At 52.9% G+C, this 22580-nt stretch overlaps 1 protein-coding gene across 32 annotated transcripts in view; it reads left to right on the top strand.

Annotated features, from left to right (window-relative positions):
* The window catches only part of LRRFIP1 (LRR binding FLII interacting protein 1), a 132128-nt gene that overhangs the window by 48278 nt on the left and 61270 nt on the right, over positions 1-22580 (top strand). For 27 of the 32 annotated variants that reach the window (XM_081813316.1, XM_081813315.1, XM_081813288.1 and 24 more), the window contains exon 2: positions 19040-19126. In XM_081813316.1, coding sequence (XP_081669442.1) covers positions 19040-19126 — 87 coding nt within the window. Of the gene's footprint in view, positions 1-1721; positions 1967-19039; positions 19127-22580 lie in introns of those variants that run through there. The other 5 variants (XM_081813291.1, XM_081813285.1, XM_081813306.1 and 2 more) reach the window with 4 other exon arrangements.

Raw genomic sequence — 22580 nt, 5'->3', positions numbered from 1 at the left:
GTTCCGTACTTGTTTGTGCAGAACAGTGTAAAATTATTTTCTTCAGTGAATTTAACTTTCAAGAATTAAGAATTGTAACACACTAACATATTTAAAAAGAGGTATAGCAAGAAAACAGGTATTAAAATGTAGGCATTTCAATCTCTCTGAAAGTTATTTTGGCAAACCTAATGATGCTATCCGTCAAAGCTTGGAAAGCTTGGCGCTGTGTTCACCTTAATCAAAGTTGAAGCCTGGTGAATTCCTCCCACAGCGGTCACTCCAGACATCTACTCAGCCTCTCTTTTCTGCGGCCCCTACCCTCTCAACTAGGTCAGGTCCTCCTCGGGTACCTCCTCTGCCCGCCCACCCCCCGAGTTAACCCCTTCCTTTACGAGCCCCCTCCTGTGAAGCCTGGTGCTCAGGGGCGCCGGGTCCACAGTGGGAAGGTCCGTGCGCACAGGTCTTGCGCTGACATGCTGGCGAGAATTGGATTAGGATGGCAGAGTAGGAAATTGGGGTACTGTAACATCGAAATGTTAATCTGTGGTCTCGCAAGACTTTCTGGAGCCGCCTTTGCAGAGAATTAGGCCAAGCGATTCTGTTCAAAGTTCGGGTTTGGAGGCGGGGAGGTGCTCTTTCTGAGAAGAAGCTCCTGGGTAGGAGGGCAGCGTCGAAGTAGGAGAGGAGGACCGCGCGCAGTCAGGTTCCAGGCAGCGCGGGCACAGGGCCTGGCCAGGACAGGTTAGCGTTTCCATGAAAATCTGCCCCAGCCTGGCGAGGTCAGGAAACGTGGCGTTGCTCTGCGCACTGGACTTTGAAACAAGGAGCCTCCTCCTGCGGCTGGAGGAGGCGCGTGCTGGGAAGGCCGGCGCCGTCTCTCCTCTCGGCTCGGCCCCTGCCTCGCACCATCCTCCCCGCCGCGCTGCAGCCCCCCGGATCCGCGCCGAACCGCGGGCTTGCTGAGCGGGAGGCGGGCGCGGGCGGCGCGGTTTCGGGGAACTGGAAGCCGGCCCTTCTCGGGGTGACGCGTTAACGGGGTACCCTCGCCGGCAGGTGCTGCTGTGCTCGGGCGGAGGTTGCGGCAACGTAGAAGCTCAGTTTGGCCCGAGTTCCGGGGATGTCGCGGGGCGGAAGCCGCGGGGCGCAGGGCGCCGACAGCTCCGGGGCGGGGGCGGGGCCAGGGCGGCAGTCCGCCCCGCCCCCGCGCAGGCCCCGCCCCGGAGGACCCCGCCCCGCGCTGGCTCCTCCCCTGAAGACCCCTCCCCCGCGCAGACGCGCACAGGCCCTCCGCAAGCCGACCCCTGCCCCGCGTGGGCTCTTCCGGCAGGACCCCTCTTCCCACGGCCCTTCGACTTGCCCTTCCCCGACTTTGGGCGCGCAGCCGGGGCGGGGTTGTGGGCGGGGCCGGCTGGGGTTTTTTTTTTTCTCCCCGCCCACCTCCGCCTTTCCGGTGTCTGCCGGAGGAGGTTGGGCGGTGATTGATAACCGCGCAGCTGGGGCGCGGGGCGGGTAGGACGGGGCGTACGGGCTGGACGGGATTGGGGGAGAGCGCGGGGTGGGGGTGGGGGAGGACCCGCGGGGGCGGGGCTCGCGGGCGGCTGGGCGGGGGACCCTCGAGGGCGGAACGCTCCCGAGGCGGCCCTGGCTCCTCGGCCCCCGGGCGCCCCCGCCCCCGGCCCGGCCAGCCCCGGCCACCTGCAACCCCGCCCCGGCCGCGCCCGAGCCCGGGAAAGGCGGAGACGCGCCTCTGCTCTGGGGAGGGCGAGTTCCCGTTGCGACGCGCGCTCTGTCTCCGGGACCAGTAATCCCGCCACTCTGGGGATGCGGGTGCGCTGAGAGACTGCCCGCCCGCGGATCCGAGGAGTTTACCGAGTCTCTTTCCCGGTTGTTCGAGAAGGCGGACTTCTAGCTGGGCAGCATGACCAACCCTGCGGCCACGCAGAACAAGGAAATAGACTGTCTGAGCCCAGAAGCTCAGAGACTGGTAAGAGGAAAGCACGTTTTCGAAACTTTCGCTTTGCTTCTGGTTGCCGTCCTAAGGCCCGGGGCAGCGGGCACCTTCCGCCGCAGTTCTCTGTGCCTGGTGAAGTGCGGGGGGAGCTCCGCGTGGCCGGCACCCCCAGAGATGAACGTCCCCACGCGACGATGCGCGGGCGGGAGCGGGCTCTGCTGTCGCGGGCGTTCGCGGCCCCGTGTGCACTGTCCTCCTTGAGCGCTGGAAAACACATTTTACTGGAGGAAGCCGCCCCTCGCCGGGACCAAAAGAAACTCGGTCGCTCCCCTGTTCCTGTAGTGGCGGCCTTGGACGGGCTCACCCCAGCCGGCCATGGCCGTGGGTCCCGCCCAGCTCTCAGACCTGCGCGTGGTCGAGAGTTTCAGTCGCAGCTGCTGGTTTGGTGTTTTACAAAATACAGCACCTGAGAACTGGTGCCCGAAGCCGGTGCCCTCCCCCTGAGGCTGGCACCACCAGTGGCCGGGGTAGTTTGGGGTACTTATCTTGCTCTGGACCTTAGGACCAGTGGGGCTGAGCCCAATTGCTCCAAATACCTCCAGGGTCCCCGGTCACCAAATCCACCTTGGTTAGTCTCCTGGGGTCTCCAGGTCTGGGCAGGATCCTCCATGCATGGGATTTTGCAATTATCCAGCTCAATACCCACCCAAGACTGGGATCATGTATGTAGGGCTAGTTGGGCCTTCAGATTGGGCAGGGGGTAAGGTGGGGGAGTTTTGTAATTACCCATTTTCTGGCAGCTTGTGGTTGACTGCGCATGGGAATATAAAGGCAAAAGGGTGCACTTTGGAAAAGAACCATGAGGTTAGTACTGCAGAGAGACCCTACCTAGATTTTCACTTTACCTGGCTTTTGTGGAAGCCTTGATAGAAGTGTGAGCAGGACACAATCACTCCTTCATCGGGCAGAAATTAATTATCTACTAGGTGTTTGTGGAGGATCCAAGATAAATAAGACCGCCCTGACCTTGGGGAGCTTCCTGGTAAAGGCCAGGGAGAGGCATAGAAATAGACTTTGATGAATCCACACCTGAAGGTTGCTTTCCTTGCTGAGTAGTGTCAGGTGGATGTTTTTAAAGTTTGGGTTAGTGTGCTTCTTCTATGGCCTCATTTAAAGTCCCTGCCATGAGCCAGACCTTTGGAGCTGGTTCCTACCCCTTCACCTGGCTGGTGTCTGGGGGCCTGGGAGCCTACGGAGAGATCCTTGTGTCACCATCAGGGAAGGGCCCTCGGAAGAAGGAAGGACGAGAAGCTTGCTGGGAGATGCTGGGGTTCTGCAGAGCCGCCTAGACAAACCATAGATGGCAAGAGCAGGGTACTGTTAGCCCTGGGCAAGAGTCGAGCTCAGAGGGACAAAGCGCTGGGCAGGGAGCCGTTGATGGGGAAAAGAGTAAACATGGACAATCAGGATGTGGGGACAGGAGGGACAGGCCATCGGAGGAATGAGAAGTAACACGGGCTGTCTGTGGCACTGGCTGCCAGGTCCCATTAACCCTTACCCGTGGACTGGATCTGGTTGAGATGCACACTTCATAGAGGTGCTGTGGGAATAAGTCACAGGAGAGTGTGGAGTGGGCTTTGATTGAGGTGCTTCACTGTACCCCCAATTCGAGGATCCAGTAAGCTCTGAAAACTGAAAATTGTTTTTGTTTTGTTGGGGTTTTTTTTTTTAAGTCTGTGGCAGAATTCATTTGGCAGGGAGGCCTGCCCTGGCTGATGGGAGGCTATTTTCCATCTTTATCCCCCTCATTGTGAATATTCATACATTTCTCTGCAGCCTAGGAATGCCCTTGGTTGAGGGCTGTTACTCTGGTGATTACAGACTACAGGGCCTATGGAACATATTACCCTTCTAAAATCCAAAAACATTGGGGCGCTTGGGTGGCTCAGTTGGTTAAGCGACTGCCTTCGGCTCAGGTCATGATCCTGGAGTCCCGGGATCGAGTCCCGCATCGAGTCCCGCATCGGGCTCCCTGCTCGGCAGGGAGTCTGCTTCTCTCTCTGACCCTCCTCCCTCTCATGCTCTCTGTCTCTCATTCTCTCTCTCTCAAATAAATAAATAAATCTTAAAAAAAAAAAAATCCAAAAACATTGAATTCCGAAACCTATTTGGTCCCAGGGGTTTCCAGTAAGAAGTTGTGAACCTATTATAGGAGTTTTGTTTTGTTTTGTTTTTTAGTAAATAGTAGCAAAAAGTATTTTAGAGTGGGGCATGGGAAATAGAAGTAAAACTCAGTCCTTCTTTTATGAGGTTAATGGTCTGGTTAAAAGGAAGTGCCGAGGGGCACCTGAGTGGCTCAGTTAAGCGTCTGCCTTCAGCTCAGGTCATGATATTGGGGTCCTGGGATCGAGCCCCACACCTACTGCTCAGAGGGGAGCCTGCTTCTCCTTCTCCCTCTGCCTGCCGCCCCCCATGCTTGTGTTCTCTTTGTCAAATAAATAAATAAAATCTTAAAAAAAATAAAATTTAAAAAATTTAAAAAAATAAATAAAAGGAAGTTCTGAATGGCCAGTTGGGGGGTGCCTTACACAACAGTGAGCTCTGGCCCTGGAGCTCTGTGAGTGTAGAAACCGTACATTTCTTTACCTTTTGTAACTTCCTCATGCTTATGACGGGTTGTGTCAACTGTGGTCTCTTTCCACATACTGATGAGCACTAAGCCCTCACAGCCACTGGTCCTGTCCTGAGGACAGCCTGTCTGGGCCGAACGTGGACACGGTCTCCCAAGCCCCACGTCATCATTATAGGTCCCTGTGCCCAGGTCCCCAGGTCTTGGCGAGCGGGAGCATTGACCTGTGTTGGGGGGTGCAGTCAGTGGAAAGGGTAAGCCCGGCCGTCGCTCAGTCTGAGATTTTGAGCCCTGGAAATCTGCCTTGTTTTAGACGGGTCGCTTTCCCAAGCAGTTAAGACACAAAAATAGTGAAGTGTAAGGTCTTTTCTTATAGGATTAAGAGTGTTCCGGGCGCCTGGGTGGCTCAGTTGGTTAAGCGACTGCCTTCGGCTCAGGTCATGATCCTGGAGTCCCGGGATCGAGTCCCGCATCGGGCTCCCTGCTCGGCAGGGAGTCTGCTTCTCCCTCTGACCCTCCCCCCTCTCATGTGCTCTCTCTCTCTCTCAAATAAATAAATAAAATCTTTAAAAAAAAAAAAAAAAAAGAGTGTTCCCCTAGGGCAGAGATGGAGACTAAATTTCCCTTTTGCTTTAAGAGTTACTTTCTCTCCAGCCTGAGCTAATACAACATAGCGGAAGCCTCCTTAGCAATTAAAAAAAGCAAAAAACAAAACCAGCCCTGCAGTCTAAACTGCCACTTAGAGTGAGCACAGGAAATCAAGTTATTTATAGTTGCAGAACTGTTCTCGAGTGAAGTTGATTGGAGTCTTACCTGATTAGAGGTCCTTATCTAAATTTCTACAGAATTGTGAGGGCAAATGTTGGTGCAACAAGTTTGCTCCTCAAAAGGCAATGTTCAGGAGGAATTTGTTATCCCTGAAAAATCAGGCTATGTGACTCAGCAGAGGCATTGTTTATGACTAGTTGCTCAGTGTTTCCAAGTATCTGTTCATATTTAAAAGTATTAATCTTGGAACCTCAGAGGCCATAAGGTTCAAATCACTAACCTGTTACCGAAGTGAGCCTGTTAAACCCCCACTACAGGTTGGAACGGGGTAGGGAGCAGAGGAGTTTTTATTACCTACTGCTTTTACTTTGGGCCACCGAATTTTTTTTTTTTAACTTTTTTTTTTTTTAAGATTTTATTTATTTATTTGAGAGAGAGAGAATGAGAGAGAGCAAGCACATGAGAGGGGGGAGGGCCAGAGGGAGAAGCAGACTCCCTGCCAAGCAGGGAGCCCGATGTGGGACTAGATCCCGGGACTCCAGGATCATGACCTGAGCCGAAGGCAGTCGCCCAACCAACTGAGCCACCCAGGTGCCCTTTTTTTTTTTAATAAACTAATTTTCATGGAATGGATTTACTAAATTTTCATTATTTACTTTCTAGATAAAACCACATTGGCTTCTTTTTCCACATTGTTAAACAACCATTTTTTACTACATCCATGATGTAATAATTCAGAATTGCCATGCATTTGATTTGATTGATTGAGACCACTACTAAAATCCCCTTCCCCTGGCCAAATTCCAGAATAAATAAACAACAAAACCAACAACAGAAATGTGTATTCTGAGACTCATCCATTCATTTGGGCGAGGGCCAGAGTTCAAGTGGTTTTCTCCTTAATACAGTAACTTGACAATTCTAAAGCCATGTAAGTGGTTTTGCCTTGAGTCGAAAAGCACAACTATTTTGTAGTAGAGAAGTAATTTATCTTAAATTACTGTAATGAGGACTTTTAATTATAACCAAAATGTTTCATTCGTATGTTTGTGTAACCAAGCTTCTCAAAGCAACCTCATTTCTGATCCTCATGTCTTTTTTATTTTGTGGCAAATGGGTGTGTAATCTTCCAAGGGGAAGAGAAATAGAGTGGCCTTTTGATGTGGGCTGGGAACCTCCCCTTCCTCCTCTGAAATTCCCCTGTGCCCATTCTCCTGGTGGGTGCCTCAGCTTGCTTGTCTTCTCCCGGTGCCTTTATTTTTGTTTATTTATTTTTTTGAAGATTTTCTTTGTCAGAGAGAGAGAGAGAGCATAAGCAGGGGGAGAGGCAGGCTCCCCGCAGAGCAAGGAGCCTGATGTGGGGCTCGATTCCAGGACCCCGGGATCATGACCTGAGCTGAAGACAGACATTTAAGCGACTGAGCCACCCAGGCGCCCCTCTCCCGGTGCCTTTAAACTCAGTCTGAGCTGAATTCGCCCTGCTGGATCCCTAGCTGCTGTAGGGGATGCTGTGTAAATATTAATAGCAGGCAACATCCCCAGACCCCTGCAGTGTCAGCCCTGCTAAATGTTTTCTGTAGATGGCTTCCCTAACCCTTGCCAGACTCTTGTTTGGTTATCTCCATGTATAGATAAAAGGGAAACTGAGGCTCAGAACGGTCAGGGGACTTTCCCAAGTGCACCCAGCTAGCAGGCGGGTAGAGCCAGCTCAGGCCCAGGCCTGCTGACTCAGAGCTGGTGCTGATACCTGTCACCACTGTATACAGTCCTTCACGGAGGGTCTGGCCAGCAGCTACTGCTGTGAGCTTCTCTCTGCAGCCCCTGGGGTTTCACATCCCCAGTGTGGGGCGGAAGCATTTCTTGCTAGAGGCAGCCTCTTAGGACACATGGCCTTGCCCCCGAATGTACAGTGAGATATCTTCATTTTATCAGACATTTCCTTTCTCTCTGGTAGTTTTTAGACAAAAGAACTTTACTTTTTTTTTTTTTTTTTTTTTAAGATTTTTTTACTGGGCCGCCTGGGTGGCTCAGTCGGTTAAGCGTCTGCCTTCCACTCAGGTCATAATGGGATCGAGCCCTGCATCGGGCTCCCTGCTCAGTGGGGAGTCTGCTTCTCCCTCTCTCTCTGCTCCTCCCCCCACTTGTGCTCTCTCTCTCTCTCTCACTCTCTCACTCTCTCACTCTCTCAAATAAATAAGCCTTTTAAAAAAGAAGATTGTTTATTTATTCATTTGAGGGAGAGCAAGCGAGCAAGCGAGAGCCCAAGCAGGGGGGAGGGGCAGAGGGAGAAGCAGACTCCCAGCACAGCAGGGAGCCCTACAGGGGCTCCATCCCAGGACCCCACCCTGGGAAGACAGACGTTTAACCGACTAAGCCACGCAGGCACCCCAGACAAAAGAACTTTCAGTGGACTTTATTTTTCTAAATAAGGAAAAGAGTAAAAATGAAAGAGCCACAGAAATTTCTGTTTTTCTATTTTCACACTGCCCTAACTTTGTAACTGTTATATGTGTCAGCATACCCCAGGAGCCTCCTTACTGGGTGTTGTGTGGCTCCACCCCACCCCACCCAGACGGAGAAGCTCACTGAGAATTGAAATGATGGCCTCTGGGGGCGCCTGGGTGGCTCAGTTGGTTAAGTGTCTGCCTTCAGCTCCGGTCATGGTCCCAGGGTCCTGGGATCGAGCCCCTCATCCAGCTCCCTGCTCCGGGGAGCCTGCTTCTCCCTCTCCCACTCCCCCACTCATGCCCTCTCTCACTATCTCTGTCTTTCTCATAGATAAATAAAATCTTTAAAAAAAAAAAAAGAAAGAAAGAAAGAAAAAGAAGTGATGCAGCCTCTGTTTCCCTCCTGGCTGGTTCCAGAAGTATCGCTCGAATAGAGGGAAGGTTATAAATAGTTGTGCGCTGCCGGATGGAGGAAAGCCCTGGTGCTACCAGAGTGTCCAGCCTTATTCTGAGAAGGAACAATGTCAGTGTTTTGTGACACCTTAAAATGTGGAGTTTGCAGGGAAGACCATCTGTAGAGCAGGTTGAGGTGAAAGGAGTGGAGCCCAGATGCGTTGGCTGGAGGGCACCTGTCACCTGGAGGGCCAAGCTGCTCTCACCTGTCAGTCACGCATAGTTATTTGTGGCTGTCATGCTTTCCTTTGTCTTTCCAGCACATTGAGGCTATTGAAGGAAATGTGAACCTTCTCTCAGCTCAGAAAAATATCTCTCTCCTCTTGTGTTAACAGCAAGAGGAGAAATGTATTCCCGTGGTGGATACTGTGCAACTGTTTATTCATCCGCATCAGTATGAGTAGTTGCTAAACTGAAGATTGTGTTGGGAAGTTTTGCTGGGTAAATGTTACTTTGTAAAGTTTGGGTGAATGTTACTAGTCATTGCTTTCTATAAAGTAACATGAATAATATTGTTCCTGAATCATACCAGTTTGTTATTTTGGTATGTGGGGTGCTTTTAAGAAGTTCATTATTCAGAAGGCAAAGTCAGGAGATCTCTAGTAGCAAAACGGGGAAACAGAACTGACAGTCTCACTGTAGAAACAATTCACCCCTGGTGTACAGACATAGCATTTTAGAAGTAAAGGAAGCTCCCAGAGATCACATAGCCTGGTTCCCCCATTCCCTGTGATGAGGGGTAATGTCCAAAAGTGATGCAGTTTACAAAAAACAGACTGTTAACAATAGAGAACACACTGATAGTCACCAGAGGGGAGGGGGCTGGAGGGGGGGAGTAAGTGATGGGGATGAAGGAGCTCACGTACCATGATGAACACTGAGTAATGTATGGAGCTGTTGAATCTCTATATTGTATACCTGAAACTAATATAATATGGTATGTTAATTACCGTGGAAATAAGATAAAATGAAATAGGATGTAAATAAATAAATACTGTATGATTAATACCACCAACAACAACAACAAAAAAGGTGATGTAGTTTGTCAGAGCCCATGTGACTGGTAAACAGTAGAGCAGAACCAGAGGCTGGGTGTTGAGGCCCCTCTCTGGGTGGTCTCCGCATGCAGAGACCCCGAGCCCTGTGGCCCAGCCTGCAGAGAGGCGGTCCTGGATGCTCTGGGCTTTTCTACCACGTGCCCTGATCTGGGCTCCTGGAGGCCCATGGCCCAGGCCTTGCAAGGTAAAGGCCTCTCTGAAGGCTGGTGTTTTATCATAAAATTCTTTGGTAATTTTACAGTCTACTCCAGAACTCAGTAGAGTTGGTTTTGATGGAAACGTGGTGTTTTAGATAACTAGTTAAACCTTAGTCTTTTAAAACAAAAAATATTTATTTATTTATTTATTTATTTGAGAGAGAGAGATTGAGAGTGAGCGGGGCGGGGTGGGGGCAGAGGGAAAGAATCCCAAGCAGACTCCACCCCCCCCAACACAGAGCCAGACACAGGGCTCGATCCCGCAACCCTGAGATCATGACCTGAGCCGAAATCAAGAGTTGGACGCTCAGCCGACTGAGCCACCTAGGTGCCCCTAAATTTTAGTCTTTAACTTTCTGTTTTCCAAACCTTCAAGTAAAATGGACAAAGCGTGTCATGTTTAGTTTGTGCTCACACAGCAGCCCCCAGCCCCGTGCCCTTAACCTGTGGCTGGGCTGTTTGGACCGCGGCCGAGCCGTGGAGAGGCTCAGCTCCCCTGTTCCACTCTGCACTTTTGAAGCTATGGTTCTCAACCCAGTCGGACCCAGTGCCCCCTTTTTATAACAAGTTTTTAACATCCTCGTTGCTAACCTGGAATGGAATTCGTACGTGGTAAAATCTGCTGGTACACACAACGTCAAGTCAATGTAATATTTCAACTGTTGCATTGCAAAGAAATAAAATAAAGGTAAATCTCAGTAACAGAAAGTGGATTTCGATAGAGAAACGCTCCAGCCCCAGTGTGCCAGAAGACCAGGGGAGCAGTCGTGGGTGTGCAAACGTGTGTCCCGAGCCATAGCCGCAAACACGGATAGTTGTAAGTGTGTGGTGCTGAGACTCAGACACCACACGTTCTGTTGCTGTTGGTGACTTGACATTCCTAAGTGGTCACTAACTCTTGAGAAAGTTCTGAACAGAGCCAAGTCATCTTCCCTCAATTTTAATGCTGATTGCATTCCTGGAACATCCAGTGTATGTTAAAACTGTGCAAATCGTATTTTGATTTTATGCGTAAGTCGGAATCAGTTTGTAGATCTGAAAATTATAAGGCGGTTTTTTTCTCTCCGTCTGAATAGTCAGTGGGAAAGTTCTTCAATGTGCAGGCCTGTCTGAATGCAGGATGCTTGGCCTGCCGTGTCCTGCCCCTTAAATGCTATCCGTGCCTGCTTCCAGTCATCATGACAGCCTCACAATGCCCCCCACATTTCCAAAATGCCCTCTAACGAGTTGGCCCTACCCCCATCAACAAATGCAATCCCAAAGCATCTTCCCCTCCATGGTGATTGTACTTACAGGCATGGCCATAAAGCGTACGTCCCCTCACTGGGGGAATGGACAGTAATCGTGTAAGTAAGGGTTTGGGAAAGATGAGCATGTCTTTTGAGACTGGCATGAAGTGCACATGGCGGCCGAGGGCCACGGGGTGGGGGGTGCGGGGTACAGAGGCAGCACCAGTCGCTGTGTGTGAGCTGCCTAGTGAGCACGCTCCCTTCCCTGTTCATGGCCCTGCGGGAGAACATGTCCCTCGTTCCACTCGGTTGCTTTGAAGAGCAGCCCATCTTGAGAATCTGCCGCACACAAGGGATTAGGGATTTACCCAGAAAACAAGCTGGCTGTTGCCACTTCCTGTAGCGAAGGCCACTCTGGGAAGGGACTCTGTCAGCCTCGTCGTTACTCTGCACAGCCGTCCACTGCAGGTGGGAAATGGGCAGCGCGTTATGAGGCGCTTTCACATGGGCCCGTGTATGCGGGCTTCAGCGATTCCGAGGCTTCCAGCCTGCCCTGGCGGGAGCCATGAGCCTTTGTCGTCCCGGGGCAGAATCTCACATGGACAGAAGGCTCTGCTTGTTTCCAAACAAAATTGGTTCTTTGTCATAGCTTCAGGCTTCAGCCGCATGAGATTCCTATTACCTTCCCAGGAGCGAACCTTTCCCTGAGAGCTGATGAGCTCTGGTTAGATTATGCGGCCTGGAGAGAAGTCCGGTTTCTCAGTTCTGCTTGATTCTAAAACCCGAAGGCCAAAATGAATGTGTACAATCAATACCAAAGCTTCCTCCTAATTCTAGAATGCTCTACAGCCAACAGATCGCATGTGGCTCATTCCCATGTTACGTCTGAGCAAACAGAACAAAGAGGTGGCAGTCACTGGGGTCCCTGAGGTGTGGCCACGGCCCAGCCCTCTCTCCAGGGACCCCAGTGGTGTTCTTAATGGGTGGGGACAGTCTCTTCCCGAACGCCTGTTCTAGAACAGCAGTGCGCACGGTCACAGAGCGTGGCCCACCGTGGGCGGCACGTCAGCAGTGTGCGTGAGCCTGCCCGGGGCTCTACATCGTAGTCGTGAGAGCTTGCTTCCGGAGCCCTCGTCATGGTGCCCTTCCAGCCCCCAGGAGATGCAGACAGTCGGGGAGAGAAGCCTCTTAGCCCCCTGGAGGAAGGGACAGAAGCGCATCTCAGTCCCGTTTCTCAAGAATCACCCCCGAGGGCGCCTGGGTGTCTCAGTTGGTTAAGCGACTGCCTTCGGCTCAGGTCATGATCCCAGGGTCCTGGGATCGAGTCCCACATCGGGCTCCCGGCTCAGCGGGGAGCCTGCTTCTCCCTCTGACCCTCTCCCCTCTCGTGCTGTTTCTCTCTCTCTCTCTCTCTCTCTCTCAAATAAATAAATAAATAAAATCTTTAAAAAAAAAAAAAAGAATCACCCCCGAGTCGCAGCTTGTAAACCCAAACAGGATCCAGCTCCCACGTAGAGTTCTGGAACCCCTGGGAGCAGCTGCAGAGTTGCAGGGAGAGTGAGAACATTTTCTGTGGCCGCAGGATGCGCGGTCTTGGGATATAGAATTCCACGCTCTGCTGGACTCCCAGGAAAGCGTTGAAGCTGAGGACACGTACGCACGGAGCCAGGCTGCCGTGAGGCAGCACGAGGCTCTCCAGGAAGTGACCGAGTCTTCCTCCCACAGCAGCAGATCCTGCTCCAGGACTCCCGTTCCGCCAGTGTTTATCACCTTGCTGCTCTTTGAACATCATCCCATGGGGTCCTCCAGGTAGTTAAACGGGTAGGAGCTATAAGAAGGATATAGACACCCTTAGAGCTCTTTGAGCCCCCAGAATGTCCTCGGGATTGGGGGACAAGGTATCGGGGCTGGTGTGTGGCTGCCCCAGGCTGGGCAGCGACCCGTCCCACGGGCAGAATCTCCACCAGCCGGCGGGAGTGCAGGTAAGGTTGGCCGGGGCGGCAGGGCATGCAGAGGGCCTTTCTCCTCCTTGTAGTTCTCCTCAGCCTCAGTCCCCAGCCGAGCGGGGCGGTCCCTGAGCTCCAGCCAGCACCCTGGGACGACTGTCATACTGTGGACCGTCCGGGGCTCGAGCAGGAGTCCTGGCCCGTTCTGGTTGTTCCTCCCACTGCCGCCTCCCGTGTCCTGCTCGCGTGGAACCCGCTCTGGAACCGGAGTTCATTGAGGCTGTGGGCAGAACGTAGTGACCCCACTAAAGGACTCCCGCTTGCCGCCCGGTTGGTTCACCTCATTCCCCGGCCCGGTCAGGCCTGTGCTGCGGGGACGGGGCTTGTGGGGGAGACATGTCCCCCCCCGCCCCCGGCCACCTGTGCACCTCTGCGGCCAACCCCAGGCTGGGGGCCTCGGTGCCTCTGGAGACCCCGCTGGGAGAGCCGGGCTGTGTGAGCCGCTTGTGAGGAGGCCCCAGGGGTCAGGCCTGTGCTGCTGTGTGTGTCTGTAGCAGCTCTCGAAGCGCACACGACGCCCCCGCGTCGGAGAGCTGTCCTGTCTGTCTGTCTGCGGTACAATAAATTATAACAGAGGCACTGGGGAGTCAAGGGTTCTGCTTTTTAGAATTATTCCAGGGCACCTGTGGTGATGATGAGTGGAGGCTTCTCTTCCCGACTGTTTCCATTGTCAGCGGGCACCTTGCTTTAAAGCCCAGCGTCTCTGAAGCTCCATTTGTGGGGTTCCAGGCCAGGGCAGGGGGTCCCTGGGGGAAGGACGTGGCTGGCCCGTCAGGGGAGAGGACACTGCATTCTGGCCAGGAGCCTGGCTGGATCAGCTCCTCCCTGGACCCTGGAGGGGTCTGCTGGGGGGTGGGGGCGGCAGGGGGAGTGGCAGGGGGAGCAGCAGGGGGGCTGGGGCAGCGGCAGCCCTGCAGGAGTTTCCAGCAACACCCTCGGCCACCTTCTAGCAGCCCTGAGCATGGTTTTGGTTTGGGGGCTCCTTCCTTTCCTTCCTTTCTCTCTCTTTGTCTCTCTGCCTGCCTCTCCCTTTCTCCCTTCCTTTTAAAATTTTGCTATTTATTATGAAAAATGTCAAACATATCCAAACATAGATGGGATAACAGAAGACAGAGGTCCCCACACTTGAGCAAGTGTTGCCCCCCCACACTAGGAGCATGTTGAAGCCCAGATGGCTGGGCCCCACCCCAGAGGTTCTGATGGGGGGGCTGGGGGCAATTCTGCATCTCTAACTCATCCCCAGTGTGCAGATCCTCTGGGGGGGGGCACACTGTGACAGAAAGGCCCAGCAGTTGTCAGCTTACAGCCCTTTGGACCCCCCACCCCACTCCCCCTAGTTCTCAGAAGGCAAATCTGATGGAGATGATACTATTTCAGTCTTAAATATTTTAGTGTGTTCTCAACAAAAACGCGGTGGGGAGGAGGCTTGGGGCCCAGAGCTGTGCCTTCTCTGGAGCCGGTGAGGGCAGACGCTGAAGGCTTGGCGCCCCTCTCCTGCTGGCTCTTGTAGGAAGGGAAGAGGGCCGCCCAGGACCCGGGAGGAGGGGCCCAGCCAGCTTGCCCTGCTGCCGTCCCAGCAGCTGCCCTGAGGTCACAGAACGAGCTTGGTCGCAGGTCGCTCAGGGGAGCGGCCAAGGAGCGCCACGGGGGCTGGAGAATGATGGAGCAGACCGCTCACTGGCAGGGGTGCGCCGTCTTCTTTTCCAAGCTTGCTTTTCTGAACCCTTGTGCCATTTGTACTTTCTGTCCTAAATTCCGCAAACCCACCCCTTTCCTTTTCTCCGTCCCTTCCGTCCTTTCAGCTTCGATGGACCGTTGTCATCTCCCTTGAGTTTGGGAGTTTGGGGGTATCGAGGTAGCAGTACACCCCGACTCTGAGACCCACACAGGCCCTGGAGGCGTGCTGGGGTCAGCAGGCTGGATGCTCGGCACGTCCAGGTTTGGGGCAGCACCGTGCGCATCACAAGCGTGTGGATGTGGTGCGTGGGGATTCTTCACCAGGGTTCTCTGGCTGCTGAGCACATGGGCACTCCTCAGGACCTTGGGCTCCCGGCACCCCTCCAGTGCCCTCTGGCTGCCCCACTTTGCTTCATCCCACCTGTTCACATTCACGGGCTCGCTTCCGGGATTCCGTACAGCCTCCCTCAGCCTCTTCTCGTTCCCCACATTTCAGCCAGAACGGTAGTTCTCAGAGGTCGACCCCACTGTGTCCCTTTGTAAAACCCTCCAGTGGCTTCACATTCCTTCAGGATAAGCCTCCAGATACAGGGGCTGAGAGCTAGGGTCTGTACCCCAGGCCCTCAGGCTTCTCCACCTTGTCCCACATCCCCCCCCATCACTATACTCCCCAGCCCTGGCTCTCTCCTCCGGAGACTGGGGACCCACACTGCGGTCTGCAGGTCCTTCCCTGGCCATGTCTGAAGGTGTGGCAAGGTTGGGTGGGCCTGGGCTGGTGATAACCAAGAGCTGCAGTCCCCACCAGCTAAGTACAGAAGTGAAAGTAAGCTTTTGGAAACTCTCCTACAAACTGAGATGGCTGTGACCTCAAGAATGTGAGTTTGTATTTCACGAAAGTGGCGGGTGGTGATGGGTTTGTCCGGTACACAGAAGCATTGGCCTGAGGCACAGGGAGGCCAAGAGCCTTTACCTGGCCTGGGGCGGTGGGAGGGCAGGGCTGGGCCTTCCACGAAATGCTGCAGGGGAATGAATTCGTGTTTGCTTCTCACTGTGGTGGACCAGAGCTGTTTTGTAGTTTTTGTTCATTTAATGACTTGATCATACAGATTTTTTTCTGGTGATTTTGCAAGGATCGTTTGGGTGATCACTGTCTCTTAGGCTCTGGGTCAGGCTCCTTGGTGTTCTTGACAATATCATTGTTTTAGGGTGAATTGTGTTGTCAAAACTCTCTAGTTTTTCATTCAGGCATCTCAGCCCAGGGCCAGGCTTATGATGCTGGTCTAGTCTTGTGCTCACAAAGTTGGGTGTGCAGAGGTTTTGGACCGGTTTAAATGTTGGCCCCTATGTCTGTTGGTTTTTAATTTGCCAGATTCCCAGAAGTGAGCATGATTGTTACTACTTCCCGTATCACGGGCATCTTGCTTCCTGCCTATGAGTCCCATGTGAATCCTAAAAGAGGAAGGTGTTTCATAAGGCAGCGATTGCAAGGATTTGAAATTGTACTAAATTAGAAATTTCTCCCCTTTCTGAATTCTAATCTGAGGTCGATTGACTACAGTCGATGTGTCTTTGAGGCTGGCTGATGCGTCCTCATAAGGAATTTACTCTATGACTTGGTTCATTCACATGGTTCCTTTTTATCATCCCAAGCGCGGGTCCCTCAAATTGGGAGCTGGTGGGGTTTAGTCTGTTGGCGCTGTTGTCCTCTTAGCCAGGACAGACTTCCTGGGTTGGACATGAGGACCACAGGAGTGGGCGGGCCATGACGGGAGCCTTTTCCTGAGTGCAGGGAGGCCCACAGGGGTAGCTGGGATGTAGTCTATGTGGTCTGATGGGATGTTATTTTGGAGGCCTGCCCATCTGGTGGGGAGGTTGCGCCAGGGGTCACGGACTGCATGTTCACGTAGGTGGTCTCTTGAGGGCTCTTTGGCCCAATCCCAAGCAGAGCTAGACGAAAGTAGGGTGGGACGGGATGGGTGTATACGTGCTCAGATTCTCCGCAGCTCAGAGACACTAGCCCTGTGAGAGCCGACCCCGCCTCCTTATTATCTCTTGCTGTGTAACAAATATCCCAAGTATCCAGAAACCTAAAACAGCACACATTTATCATATTAGGCTCTCTGGTCACAGTTCTGGGCACAGCTTACTGGCTCCTCTGCTCAGGGTCGCACAGGCTGTGGTCCTTTCTGGAGCCTGAGGTCCTCTAGAGCTCACAGGGTCATGGGCAGAATTCAGCTCCTTATTGTTGCAAAGCCAAGGTCCCGTTTTCCCATTGGCTGTCTACCGGGGTCGCTCGCGGCTCTTATGGCCCACCGGCTGGTCCTTGTCATGTGGCCCCTCACGTGGCCCTTTCACACAGGCCGGCCTGCTCTCTCCAGGCCGGCAGGAGAGTCTGTCTGACTTCCAGACCCTCTTTTAAAGGCCTCGCCTGATTAGGTGAGGCCCACCCAGGATAATCTATCTTTTGATTAAGTCAGCTAACGAGGGACCTTAATTATTTTTGCGATTCTCTCTGCCATGCGACGTAACCCAGTCACAGGGTTGCCCACACTCAAGGGGAGAGGATTATGTGGAGCAAGTGCATCAGGGCAGGAGTCTTGGGGACCCCCTGAGAATAGGGCCTGCCCCACTCTTCTCTGCCTGTGTCCCCCTGGCAGCCCTCCCTTCTTCTGTTCCCTTTCCTGTTTCTCACATTCCCGCTCCACCCCGGCCTTCGCCCTCCTCCTTCCCCCCCCCATCCCCGCCCGTCCCAAGCTGGAGGCTATGGTGGCCTGGTGTGTACTGGCTTAGACACAGCCCCAGAGCCAACAGGCAGGGAGCCCAGGCCTGCCCGCAGGAAGGCAGGGAGGCAGGCTGCACTCAGGGTGAACCTAGTCCTCTTGCTGGCCCGGCCATGGGGCCATAGCATCTCATCATGGCCAGATGTCAAACCTTCCCTTCCCCTCCCCGTGAGCTTTGCTGGATCTTTTTATAGACCCCGAGTGGTCCTTCACACAGTGTAACATGGTTTAGAAAATTGAAAATGGCACCGAGGTATCACTGTTCTGAGGCAGTTGTGATATTTGACCCCCCCCCACCCCGCCCCCAACTTGAGGGACCTGGGCTTGGGTTGATAAAGGAACCACACAAATGAACCAAGTTACAGAAGAAATTCCTTATAAGGCCACACACCAGCCAACCTCTGACAGATCAGCTACGGTCAGTTTTCACCCTAGATTCGAATTTGGACAGAAGATAAATTTGTAAGTCAGTACAAGTATGGCGTGGGGGACATGGACGTCCTTGACCCCAGGCCCCGCCGCCCCGATGTGAGCCTGGTCCTGTGGGAGAAGCTGGACGATGACACTTGGGCCACCTCCTGCTTGCTGGACCACTGGCCACACCTCTCACGGCCCTGCTTTAACACCTGAAACCGTATCTACAGAACTGTCGGTGGAAGAATGACAAGTGTATTCATTCCCCAAAAAAAAACAGTGGAAAGAAGGTGGCATTTGCTTGACTCCGGAAAACCCGAATCCGGGTACACCTGCACCAGGTCCTCACTGAGCCGTGTGCTGTGTCGGCTGAAATAGTGAATAGACAGGGGATCTGTGAAGCGGGAAGCAGTGTTTGAGTGGCAGGTTGAAGGGCGTGGGTCAGCCCTGGTCCAACATTTTAAGTGGTCTTCGGTACAGTTTGGCTAAATAGCTATCCAAGTTGATAAAGCGTTGCATGGAGATGGTTTGTTTTGTTTTGTTTTAATGTAATGCTTCTAAGAGCTAGGACTCACTGACCGTCCTGCTCTGGTCTTACTTGTCTCGAGGAAAGACGAGCTTCCCAGCACTGCAGGTGTTTGAGCGGGGAGCTGAGGGCAGCAGGGCGTCCTGAGCGGTGACTAGACAGGAGTTCTGGAAAACAGCGTCGGAGTCTCAGCCCTGTGCCCTGGGACGGGCCTCAGCTTCCTGCTCTGTAAAAGGGAGGGGTTGAGCCAGTGGCCTGTGGTCCTGCCCAGCTCTAATGCTTTGCCCCGTGCAGTAGTCTATTGTAGCTCCGGAGGAGGGCACACTGCCCAGCCGTGCCACTTACAGGCTGTGTGACCTTGGTCAAGTTACGTACCCTCTCTGTGCCATAGTTCCCGCCTCTATAAACTGGGGATGGTAATAATATCTACCTAATAGGGCTGTTGCAAGGGGTATATGGCACAATATATATAAAGTCCTTAGAACTGTGCCCACTTAGGGGCGCCTGCGTGGCTCAGTTGGTGAAGCGTCTGCCTTCCGCTCAGGTCATGGTCTCAGGGTCCCGGGATCACCCCATGTCGGGCTCCCTGATCACTGGGGAGTCTGCTTCTCCCTCTCCCTCTGCCCCTCCCCCCCGCTTGTACTCTGTCTTGCTCTCTCTCTCAAATAAATAAATAAAATCTTAAAAAAAACAAACAAACCTGTGCCTGCTTGGCATTTAGTAAGGGCCCCATAAACAGTAGCAATCCTTATTACTCTGACCACTGCTGCTGTCATTCCTGATGACCTTTAACTCACATGAGTCTGTGATATGTTAGTGTATCTTTATTAAGCCCCGAACAAAGTCTCTTACTAACAGCCTCACTGTTCGCCCGAAACAAGCCCCTGGTCTGTCTTCTCATGAAATCTCCCATCTGTTTCAGGCGGAGGCGAGGCTCGCTGCGAAGCGGGCAGCCCGCGCCGAGGCTCGAGAGATCCGAATGAAGGAGCTGGAGCGGCAGCAGAAGGAGGTAACGCTTGAAGTTCTGCGTTGGTTCCTTTCACAGGCGTTTTTATTTTAGGTAGAGCGTGCAAGTGCAGACACACCTGTTGCTGGTGACGCACCTGTCCGCTTGACGTTGCTCATGATCGGAAGGCACGGTGCCTGTGACTTTTGTTCAAGGTCAGGCCGGGGAGTGCACATAGCACGGATACCAGGCGTGCCTGTCCCAGTCCTCGACCTGCCGGATCCCGAGACAGCCTCCCGCATGGCCGCTTGCCTGCATACATCCAGCCCAGCCTTCTGGCTGAAAGGAGCCAAGAGGTGTTGGTTCTGAACCTCGAGGTCCAGCTGTCCAGCTAGAATATGGAGCCTCTGAGTTAAAATGTGAAAGGACAGAATATTACTTTTTTAAACTCACCAAACTGTTTTGTTTAAAAATATTTCCCCTGTGGCTTTTACCTGTTTTAATAAGTTTCATGATGCCTGAAACCCACGTGTGATGCAGAAAACAGAATATACACCACGGGTGGAATAGTTAGGGAAGAAACTGCCCCTCCCCCACCCCCGGGGGAAAGTGGACAGGCATGGGCTTACACACCTGTTAACGCTGTTTGCGACTTATTTTCGTAATCTTAAGCTCGAGCCGAGGTCATGTGGACAACACGAGGACTCTTAAACTTGTCGTTAGAGCAGTGAGCTTTTCTGTGACCTTGAAGTCGGGGTGGTAGAGGAAGCAAGGCCCTGTCTACCAGACCCGTGTTCTCTGTGGGCCACACCCTGCTGGAACATCCACACCAGACCCCACTCGAGGGCTTTTCTTGTTCAGAACATTTGGATTTATTGAGCCGGAGAGAGGCAGCCAGGTGCTTTTCCTAGGGCTGATTTCACATAGCCAGAATTTCAAAGCTGAGCCAGTGTTCTAAAGCATGTGAGATTTCTGATAAAAACCTACGTTTCCAGTTTCTCTTCAAATCCTTGCAGATTCCAGCACACGCCCTCACATTCCCCGTAGCGGGAGGCCCGGCCATCAGCCTGATGTGCTCATTGCCACTCCCTGCGTGTGGAGGGGCACCATGCCACATGGTGGGCAGGTTCACGCAGGGAATGGGCATGACCAGATTCAAATCTGGGCAAGAAACCTCTTCCATGGGGTTTGAAGAATGGATTGAAGATTGCTAGAAGCTCCAGGCCAGGATGTTACTTAGGAGAATCAAACCACAGGCCCGGTAGTGGGAGGGCAGGGGGGCCCCCGAGGGAGCCCCCCAGGGATGGGGACACGGGGGGCGTGGTTTCCAAGAGAAGGGCCACACCACACTCCAGCGGTGCCTGGGAAGCGACTCAAGCAGATGAGCAAGCTGCTGCCCTGCAACGATGCTTTAGGTATTCCTCATCCTGTGTTTACAACGTGGGTAAAGCCTGAACAAGTATTTGAAGGTAATTCACCACGTCCTCCCCCCTCGTTAGAAATACAAACGCAGTCGGAACTAAGTCTAGTTTCTAAGATATTCTGCCTGTAGAATTACTTCTGCTTTGATTTCTTGTACTTTTTCTCTTAATTTATGCAAAGCACGGGTTTGGCATTTTCCCAGTGCCTTCCCCCCCAAGAATCACAGTTGTCATTTTAAAACTGGAAATAGGCACTCTGGAATTTTCACGTGGGTGATTTGGACTCGCCCATTGCACTGATGACTACCGTGAAGCACCCCTTCCTGTCACCTCACTTAAGGGTGAGGTTCGGCCCCAGTCGGGATGGGGGCCTGATGGATACCCGTCCACCAACTTAGGGGGCATGTCTCACCAGGAGCGATGGTCGAAGATCATTCAGAGACGCATTTTCAGAACATCTCTGGAGAGAAGTATCTGAACGGGAGGTCCATTCAAAAAGTATGGATCTGGTTGCTTGTAGACTTTGTCACGTACCTGTCTGAGACCCTGTCACCATGCCGGAGGAGACCCCCGACACCAGGCAGCTTCTGCAAACTCAGACGCTGGTATTAATAGTAACCAGAGGCCACCCAATGGAAAAGTTCTTTTAGCCTGAACTGGTTTTTAAAAATAGATATTTTTCCTTTTTCAGATGCTTTTTTCAAACTGCCTGGTGTCCGTTTCCCGTTAGAATATTTCTGTTCGTTCAGCAGATACTTGCACACCCACTGTGTGCAGGACGCTGCTGCCCCCCTGCCCCACTTTAGAAAGGAGCACGGCAGTGGGGCGGTAAGGTGTCCACGGCCTGGGCCACGAACTCTGCCTCGCAGGCTGCACCACCGTCAGGGGCCCACAGCCGCCGCCCTCTTGGGGCTCATTCGGTTTTAATCCGCTCTCCTGGTTCTGCAACAGGCCCCCAGTTGCTTGGTATATTAAGGTCGTAAAAGCCTTGTAGGGAGAACTTCCCAACACGTGTTCCTGCTCTACCAGCTTCTCCCCAGTTGACCGAATCCCAGCAGCACTGGTGTCTCTGGTGGCCTGTGGCTGCGTCTGAGCCCGCTGCTGGAGCTGACGGGCCGGCCCCGGCGAGAGAGGGGACAGTGAGGCCAGGGGGCACTGCCTTGGGCGCTCAGGATGGTGTTAGTCATCTTAATTTTATCATCATCCTCCAGTGTAAGAGAAACTTACACTCACCAAGAGTACGATGTGAAATTTCTACAAAACCAAGACAGGAGTGAATTATGCGGTATGTATATACACATCTGTTTTCCAAATTATGTGTTTAGATTAACTATGGCCTGTCCTTAATGACGGGTGGAGCTGATTTAAATACATGCTTGATAACATAAGTGGCTTATCATTCACAAAGTCCTTTAGCAAAAGTTCTTGATTTAGAAAATGAAAGTGAAGAATTGAGCCATGAAAATGTTTGGGTGGCCTCCTTTAGAAGCAAAGGCCCCCCTGCTCCCTTCGGCTCCCACTGCCCCTCACAGCAGCCTCAGGAGGCCAGGAAGCCCCCCCTGGGCACACGGGGCAAGGGAGCCCCCGCCCCCCGCCCCAGGGCCTTTGAACCCGGGCCCGTGCGCTGGCAGAGCCCGCTCCTGGGCAGCACAGCCTGTCCCCGGTGTTTGGGGATGGCCGAGGAGCTCACCTTTGCAGAGAAAAGCTGATTAAAACCAGGGATCTGATCAAAAACGCCACAGTTGGCCTCCTCGGTCGTACATATATTAGAATGGTGACATTCTCCATTTTAACTGCATGTTTCACATCTGTTGTCAAGACATTGAAGTGGTTCCTGGGAATCAGATGTTGTATCTTGAGTTGAATTCCAAGGAATGTCTCACACGAAAGCAGGTGGTCATTGGGGTCCCGTCAGTGTTCAGCTACGCCACAGAGGGGCTTGCAGACGCGGGAGTGGGTTTCCACAACGAGTGGGTTTGAGTTCTGAGGGGCCAGCAGGAAAGCTTGGCTTTGCCTGTGAGAAGGTGCCTCCAGTGAACACCAGCTTCTTAATTTCTCTTCGCAATATGATCTCACCCTGCTCCCTCTGTGATCTC

This window comes from Leptonychotes weddellii, chromosome 3, assembly GCF_054177405.1.
Source record: "Leptonychotes weddellii isolate Sample4059 chromosome 3, ASM5417740v2, whole genome shotgun sequence".
NCBI classification, from domain to species: Eukaryota; Metazoa; Chordata; class Mammalia; order Carnivora; family Phocidae; genus Leptonychotes; species Leptonychotes weddellii.
Note: the sequence above shows the minus strand (reverse complement) of the source record. Positions and strands in the feature narration are given on the sequence as shown.